This window comes from Malaclemys terrapin, chromosome 7, assembly GCF_027887155.1.
Source record: "Malaclemys terrapin pileata isolate rMalTer1 chromosome 7, rMalTer1.hap1, whole genome shotgun sequence".
Lineage (NCBI taxonomy): Eukaryota > Metazoa > Chordata > Testudines > Emydidae > Malaclemys > Malaclemys terrapin.
This window is the reverse complement of record NC_071511.1, coordinates 30,367,774-30,376,259: the sequence shown is the minus strand read 5'-3', so window position 1 is coordinate 30,376,259 and position 8,486 is coordinate 30,367,774. Positions and strand designations below refer to the sequence as shown.

At 52.9% G+C, this 8,486-nt stretch overlaps 1 protein-coding gene across 1 annotated transcript; it reads left to right on the top strand.

Annotated features, from left to right (window-relative positions):
- The first annotated feature begins 1,811 nt into the window (after window positions 1-1,811).
- Window positions 1,812-7,452, top strand: LOC128840473 (N-acetyllactosaminide beta-1,3-N-acetylglucosaminyltransferase 2-like). The gene is made up of 2 exons (XM_054034508.1): window positions 1,812-2,410; window positions 2,890-7,452. Exon 2 carries the CDS (start codon window positions 2,908-2,910, stop codon window positions 4,096-4,098), a length of 1,191 nt encoding a protein of 396 aa, XP_053890483.1. The 5' UTR covers window positions 1,812-2,410; window positions 2,890-2,907; the 3' UTR covers window positions 4,099-7,452.
- The last annotated feature ends 1,034 nt before the right edge of the window (window positions 7,453-8,486 follow it).

Sequence of the window (8,486 nt, the reverse complement as noted above, 5' to 3'; positions counted from 1 at the left end):
CTCCTGTGTTCTACGCCTGGCTTTGGAAGGAGGATGTGGCCCTGTAGTTAGAGGAGGGGGAGGCTGGGAGTCATTATTATTATTGTTATTTTTATTACAGTATCAGCTAGAGGCCTTGGCTGAGATGGGGGCCCTTGTAATGCTGGGTGCTGCACAGACTCTGACTGAGATTTGGGCCCCCATTGTGCTGTCCGCTGCATAGACCCCCAAGTGAGATTGGGGCCCCCCACAGACCCTGACCAAGGTCATGGCCCCCATCATGCCAGACAGGGGGGTGGGAGCGCCCCAGTCTGGAGAGACAGAACTCTAGTGTCATGGAGCACGGCGGGAGAAAACATGGCTGGGGGGAGGTAAGAGTTCAGCAGTGCTGCAACCAGTGGCATGGGGCGAGGGAAGCTGTCAGCCCTGGATCTCCCCTGTTGCCCCTAGCCCTAGAGCCCCTCAACTCTGTATCCTTCTACATCCCATGTTCCCCTCACCTTCCAGCCTTGAGTCCCCCTCAACCTTAAATTCGCCCCTCCACTTCCCCCAGCCCCAGATCCCCATCGGACCCCTGCTCCCTCCAACCTGGATTCCCTTGGTCCCCCTACTCCCCATAGCCCTGGATCCCCCCTCCACTCCCCACAACCCCAGACAGCCCTGGATTCTCTCTCCCTCTCCCCAGGACCGGCTCTGGCTTTTTTGCCGCTCCAAGCAAAAAAAACCAAAAACAAAACCGTGCGGTGCGGTGTGGGCCGGCCGGAGCCAGGGTGCAGGGGGACTCCCTGTGCTGCAGATGTGCCCCGGGCAGCGGAATGTGTACCCCGGCTAGCGGGGGGAAGAGGAAGGAGCAGGGGGAGGGGTAGAGAAGGGGGGTGGCCAGGGCTTCCTTCAGCGGGGCGCTCGCCACGTGGCCCCTCCCGCTGAGCCGCCCGCTGGGAGGGCTCCGCGCCACTCCGGTCGGCGGGCAGGAAAGGACGTGGACTGCTGGGCTTGCTGCAGTCCTGGCACTGGCTGGGGCAGACAGAGCACGCAGCCCACTCCCAGCAGGGTGCTCCCCCTCCTCTGCGCCGCCGCCCCCTACAGGGCGGCCAGATGAGCAAACCAAAAAGAAAAAAAACTCTGCAGGGCGGCCGGAGCGGCAAAGCGCAAAAAAAAACAAAACAAAAACAAAACCCCTGCGGGGCGGCCGAAGTGGCAAAGCAAAAAAAAAAAAAAAAAAAGGATTGGAGGGAAGCCGCCCCTTAGAATCTGCCGCCCCAAGCATGAGCTTGCTCAGCTGGTGCCTGGAGCCAGCCCTGCCTCTCCCCCACAGCCCAGATCCCCTCACCTCCCCCGCTCCACTTGGGACAACCCTGGATCCCGCCTTCCCTGCAGGCTTCCTTGCCCCTCCCGACCTAAGCAGCCGGCTGCCAGTGCCTCCCAAGAGCCGGAGCTCTGTTCAAGCTCATCCAACATTTCTCTCCCCTCACCCCTACTTAGCTCTGTCTTTCCCTGGCTCCCCCCATGGGGCTGCACAGGCACTGATGTCTCCTACCCCAGAATCCAGGTGAGAGGCACTGAATGTGGGAAACAAGGCTGGGAGTGGGAGAGCACGCGGAGCCCGGATCTTGGCTGGAGCACACCTGCCTCCCCGCTGATTGTTTAAAGAGCCCCAGGCCCCCGGCCCAGCCAGGTTGGACACAGGACTCCTGGGTTCTATCCCCAGCTCTGGGAGAGGAGTGGGGTCTAGTGGGTTAGAACAAGAGAGACTGTGAGTCAGGACTCCTGGGTTCTATTTCCAGGTCTGGGAAGGGGGGTCTAGTGGTTACAATGGGGGTGGGGCTGGAAGTCAGGGCTCCTGGGTTCTATCCCCAGCTCTGGGAGGAGAGGGGGGCCTCGTGGGATAGACAGGAGGGACTGGGAGCCAGGACCCACCCCTGCCCTCCCTGTGCCAAATGGGGAGGGTGGGTGAGAAGCAGCACTAGCACTATGAACAGCTAGGAACCGGTTTGTACTGACCCCACTGCTGCTGCCTGACTCTCTGAGCTTAATGTCCCCCCCCCACCTCTTATTCTCATTGCACTGTCCCAATTGCTTCCCTCCCCCTAAAGGACTCTGCACCTGACTCAAGATAAGAGCCGATCATCGCCCCACCCACTGAAAGCTGAAACCAGCTCCTCTGCAGAAGGGACGATCAGCTCCCAGCTCTAGGGGCAAAGTGAGGTCTAGTTGCTAGAGCAGGGGGCTAGGAACCAGGACTCCTGGGTTCTATCCTGGCTCTGGAAGGGGAATGGAGGCTAGTGGCTAGAGCAGGGAGGCTAAAACCCCAGACTCTGTCACTGCTGCCCCTCCCATCTCCAGGCTTCCGGTTCCCACTCTACAATGGATATAAAGAGACAAACCCACCTGAGTGAAATGCTCTGAGAACGAAGTCAAGCAGAAGTGCCATGTAAGTACCAAAAAGGGCAGAGGTGTGTGTGTGTATGGGGGTACCTGAAATACCATGGGAGTGTGTGTGTGGGGGGATAGCTGAATGGCCATGGATATCTGTCAGAGTTTGGGGAAGAGCAGTTACCTGGAAAGTCCTGGAGGGGCTGTCAGGATGCATGTGGGGGTACCTGAAACATGGGATTGTCTGTGTGGGGGTACCTGATACATCCTGGGAGACTGTCAAGGTGTGTGTGTGCAGGGGGTAGTTGAATGGCTGTGGAGAGTATGCACACAGATGGTAGTTGAATGGCCACGGGGAGGCTGTTGGTGTGTGTGGGAGGCAAGTACCTGAAAAGTCCTGCTGGGCAGTGAGGTGTCTGTGGGAGGGGGTAGTTGATTGGCTGTGGGAGGCTGTTGGGGTGTGTATGGTGGTACAAGGAGGTGCCTCAAATGCAATTGGGATGTACCCTCTAACCCCTTCCCTTCCTTGCTCCACAGCACCCCCCCATACACACCATGAAGCTCCGCTACATCAAAGCTTATGTCTGGCTGTCCTGCGTCTTTGTTGCCAATGTGATAGTCTACACTGTAGTGACGCTCTCAAGGAGGCCGCTCGGTCTGCAGGCTTCAGGGAGATCAGCTTTCATTGGGGGCCATTTGAGGCTGTGGCAGCACAGGGACCTCCATGGCCTTCCCCTCTGGGACCTGTTGCTGCTCTACATGGACCGGCTGGAAAACCCCATACTGAGGAACACCACAGCCCAGTTCAACCTCACACTGCCAGGGACGTGTGGAGAGAGCTTCCATGAAGCGTCCCAGAGGCTGGTAGATTTCTCCTCCTACCCTAGCCACCTCCAGGCTTTCGTCCTCTCCATGCACTGCAGGGACTACCCGCTGCTAGTTGGGCCAGCAGATGATGAGGCCTGCCCAAATGGGACCCAACTGCTGGTGGCTGTTAGGTCCCAGATGGCCAACTTTGACCGACGTCAAGCCATCCGGCAGACATGGGGCCGAACGGGGCTAGTGAGGAATGTGACAGTGCAGACGCTCTTCCTGTTGGGCAGGCAGGGCTCAGGGGACGGGCATCCAGATCTGGAGGCGCTTCTAGAGCTGGAGAGATGGAAAAACAGGGATCTCCTGCTTTGGGACTTCCAGGATACCTTCTACAATCTCAGCTTAAAGAACATCCTGTTCCTAGGGTGGCTGCGGGGCCACTGCCCCAGTGTGGAGTTGATCTTCCTGGGGGATGATGATGTCTTTGTTAGGGTGGACACCCTGATGGCTTACGCTGGGAGCTTTGATGCTGTCACTCGCCGGGGCCTCTTTGCTGGCCATGTTATACAGGATGCTGCCCCAGTCCATGACTGCAAACACAAGCACTATGTCCCTGAGTCCTTCTATCAGGGCACCTACCCACCCTATGTGGGGGGTGGAGGGATCCTTTGCTCACGGGATGTGGCCACCCGGCTCCACGAGGCCTCGTGCCACTTGCCCCTCTTCCCCATTGACAACATCTACCTGGGGATCTGCCTGAGAGAACTGGCGCTGGTGCCACAGAACCACCCTGGTTTTTGGTCCTTCAACATGGAGGCCGAGGGACAGGAGGACTTGTGTGCTTACAAGGAACTCATCATGGTGGATCACAGGACACCCCAGGATATCATCCGGCTGTGGCGAGGCCTGCATGACCCTGCTTTAGCCTGCTAGGCCCCATGGTGGTGGCCATGTTGGTGGTCTACTTTTCTTTGTGGCCATCTTGATTTTCTAGCTTTCCTTAGTGAACATCTCGGCTGACTGGTTGGCCAGTGTTCTTTGGAGGCCATCTTTGCCTCCTGGAGGATATTTCCCCGTTGAGGTGTGGCTACATCTCCCTCATGCAGACTCCAAGAACTGCTTCTTCTCTGGAGGCTCGGCTCTGAATCCGAGGCTGCCATCTTAGTCCTTGACTGCTGGCTACAGTGCTGCTGCTTAGCCCATGGGTGACCACCCCACAGTGCCTCCTGCTGACTAAGCAGAGATTGAGTTTCTCATGCAGCCCAGATACATATCCAGAGAAGGCTAGGGAAGCTGCTGCTGCCGCCATGCCTGAGGGATGAACGGCTCAGTAGGGAGCACTCCCCTCACACTAAGTGCTCCCCCCAATGCCCCAGTGTGACACTAGAGGGTTCTTTGCTGCAGGGAGCAGGATGGGGGGTCAGTAGGGGGTGCTCTCCTGTCGCAGTCAGTGCTGACCCCAGCATGGAACTAGGGGCTGTGGTGCATAGACTTATCCCAGGGGTGTATCAGAAGGAGACAGCTCTCTCAGCTGTAAAATTTGGATTTAGACTATTGAGTTGCAACTGAAAGGGTCATTTTTTATGCAGTTAATTGGTAACATGCAGAAATCCTCTCATTTTGTTCTTGGTTCCTCCTGCATTCAGAGAATCAGGGCTTTGTGTACATTTCTTATAAATAACCAAGAGTGCATCAAAGAAATACCTGAGTATCAGCAATTTCTCCTCTTCACTGGAACATTCCCGGAGTCCTGAAATTTGACTAGCTGCTTGGGTCGAAAATGGGCAGCAACACAAACTGTACATGGTGCTTCTCGCAGCAGGTAAATGATGCTACACAATAACTACAGCGTTGTCCATGAATTGTGCTGGCTGCAATGTATTGCATGTCTCTATGTGTCGTTGTCTCCTGCTGGACAGAATCAGGCTGCTGGGGAGTGTTTTCTCTCAGCCTGCGATTGCCTGAGCTATGCTGTTCTATGGCAACACCAAAGACGCAGTCCCTGATCATTGTAAGAGACAGGAAGGCTGGCCTTGTCTTTAAGGCACAGAGCTGGGACCCAGGAGATCTGGCTTCCATTCCCAGCTCTGCTACAGCCTCCCTGTGTGATCTCGTGCAAGTCACTTCATCTCTCTGGGTTTCAGTTTAACCATCTACAAACCCTTTCTTTGTCTACTTAGACTGTGAGCTCTTCAGGGCAAGGGCTGTCTCTGTGATTGTCTCGAGGCCTGGCATGACGGGGGCCCTGAGTCAGGACTCCCGGTTTCTGTACCTACTCCTGCTGTTATGACCGTAGCCAGCTTGCTTCCTCTCTATGCCTCATTTTGCCTGTACCAAGGGTTAATTTATGAACAAGCTTTGAGCTTCCTTGGCAGCAAGAGGCCGGAGAAGGGGAGCCGAACAAGCAGCAGAGCCCTGGGCAGTCACAGGAATGTTATCTGATCATGCTGAGAGCTGCAATTTTACCCCCTAAGCTCCTGTTTACATCTCTCCCGTTGCACTCGGGTTATGAACCAGCAAAGGAGTTGAGAGCAGCTCCTTCGTACCTGGCCAGGAGCCAGGGTAATGCCCTGAAATAACCCTCTGTATAGCGGGGAAAAAAGAAGCTGAACTGGAAATACAAGATGAGGTGTAGGGGGCCCTTGGGGAAATGATATCTCCACTCCCTGCCCCTTGCATTGCTGTGAAAGTGGGGTCTAATGGTTAGAGAAGGGGAGGCTAGGGGTGATGGTCAGGACTCCTGGATTCTATCCCCAGCTCTGGGAAGGGAGTGGGGTCTAGGGGGCTAGAGCAGTGGGGGAGCTGGGACTCAGGACTCTTGGGTTCTTCCCCAACTGTGGGAGAGGAGTAGGGTTTAGTAGGTTAGAGCAGGGGTTCCCAAACCTTGTACTCACGTGACCCACCGACTGCATTTTCTTTTTTTAGTGTAGGTCCAAATTCATGCCACCCCCTCCCCAGTCATAGGTCAGCATTCTTCTTCTCCTCCTCCACAGACAGGGGACCAACCACTTGCAGCAGCACCCTCTGACCAGCACCGCAACCCTAATCCCAGCCCAGTGCAGAGGGGAGGTTGCAGGGAAAGGGGGCTGGAGAGCAAGTCTGCTCTGCACTCACCCTGCACCAGCAGCTCCTGTCCCATGGTGCTGGGCCCAGTTCCCCAACCTGGCGCGTGGGGTTGCAGCGCCACTCAGCTTTGGCCCAGAATGGCCAGAGATGGGAGTTGGGCCCAGCCCTGCAGGACAGGAGCTGCTGTTGGGGGGTGAGTGCAATGCAGGCTCTCTTTCTAACCCCCTTAGCCTGCTGGGACCTCCCATCCACACCAGGCCCATGACACATCTAAAACCTTCTCACAACCCACTGATTGGGACACTGGGTTAGTGCAGGGTATATTAGGTACCAGGACTTCTATTTCCAGCTGAGGGAGGAGTGAGGTCTAGGGGCAAGAACAGCTCAGGACTGGGAGTTAGCACTCCTGGGTTTTATTCTCAGCTCTGGGATAGGAGTGTGGTCTAGTGGCTAGAGAAGGGCAGGGTGGGGGTAGGGTCTGACTGCCAGAACACCTGTATCCCTGTTCTTTGGCCCTGATTTTCTGTATGATCTTGAGGCAAGTCCCTCTTAGTTATCTGGCCCCCATCATAATTGGATCTGCACCTCCCTGTGCCTCCATTTTCCTGTGGCATGGAGATATTTCCTTTTCTCACAGGCAGCAGAGGAAGGGAGAATGTGATACAGTTACCGAATATCTGCACAGTCCTTGGGGCCTGTTGTATTCCTATTCTTCCTCTTGTCAGTTTTTCCAACGACTCAGCCCTTACTCCTATTAACTGCCACCAGGATCTACAGCTCTGCATTGCTGGCTCCATCTCCACCAGGATGCCAGCTTTTTGCATAGAAAGCCCCTAACACGCCCAAGAAAGGTGTATCTTTTTTTTTTTTTTTTGGGATCAGAATGATTTAAGAGATAGCCAGGGGCTTATTTCAAGGTGTGGAGAAGAAATTGTATAACTAACCCCAACCCCAGCACGATAGTATGTTCCCCTATTAGGAGGGCAGGACCTTCATGGTTTATATCATTGGTGGCCAACTTTTTTTGCCAGTCATGGCCCAATATGAATTTATAACATACCAAAATATCACTTTATTACTAACATGTCTAAAACAGTGAATTTCAACTTGTGATCTATGGATCCCTTGGGGTCTGCAGAATATGTCTAAGATTTCCAAAGGGGTCTGCACCTGTGTTTGAAATTTTTTAGAGGTCCGCAAATAAAAAAAGATTGAAAACCACTGGTCTAAAAAATATGACAGTTAATTACAGTATTTCCTATAATGTAATTAATGCAGAATAAAACTAACCATGATCTGGGTGTCATGGTAGCAGTCTAAAGGGGTTTCTGAATGTCCCTTCTTATCCACAATGTCATCAATCCCTGGGTTCAGCTTTGCTGATGCTAGTACATGTAAGTCAGTGAGTTAGGAATTGGTGACCTAGGCGTGATATTTACTTTTAATAAACTTCCTCTCTGAAAATGGAAGTTTTGATACGTTGATCCAAGACTGCCCACGTATCGAAGGGCCAGGTCATCTATCTGAGGAAAATCTCCTTTAGGGAAAAATTTCCAGCATGGTGTCACGTCTTGGTTCACTGGAGATGTACAGAATTCTTTTAATTTATTCTCAGGTCCAGAATTAATATATTAGTTTAAGAGTAGCAGCCGTGTTAGTCTGTATCCGCAAAAAGAACAGGAGTACTTGTGGCACCTTAGAGACTAACAAATTTATTAGAGCATAAGCTTTCATGGGCTACAGCCCACTTCTTCGGATGCATATAGAGTGGAACATATATTGAGGAGATATATATACACACATACAGAGAGCATGAACAGGTGGGAGTTGTCTTACCAACTCTGAGAGGCCAATTAAGTAAGAGAAAAAAACGTTTAAAGTGATAATCAAGATAGCCCAGTACAGACAGTTTGATAAGCAGTGTGAGAATACTTACAAGGGGAGATAGATTCAATGTTTGTAATGGCTCAGCCATTCCCAGTCCTTGTTCAATCCTGAGTTGATTGTATCTAGTTTGCATATCAATTCCAGCTCAGCAGTCTCTCCTTGGAGTCTGTTTTTGAAGTTTTTCTGTTGTAAGATAGCCACCCGCAAGTCTGTCATTGAATGGCCAGACAGGTTAAAGTGTTCTCCCACTGATTTTTGAGTATTATGATTCCTGATGTCAGATTTGTGTCCATTAATTCTTTTGCGTATATTAGTTTAAGAATTTCTGTAAATTTGGAGGGTAATTATCAACATCAGCGTACAAAACA

Bases quoted from the DNA above. Each gene is read 5' to 3' on its own strand.
- LOC128840473 (XM_054034508.1), top strand. From the start codon at position 2,908: ATGAAGCTCCGCTACATCAAAGCTTATGTCTGGCTGTCCTGCGTCTTT.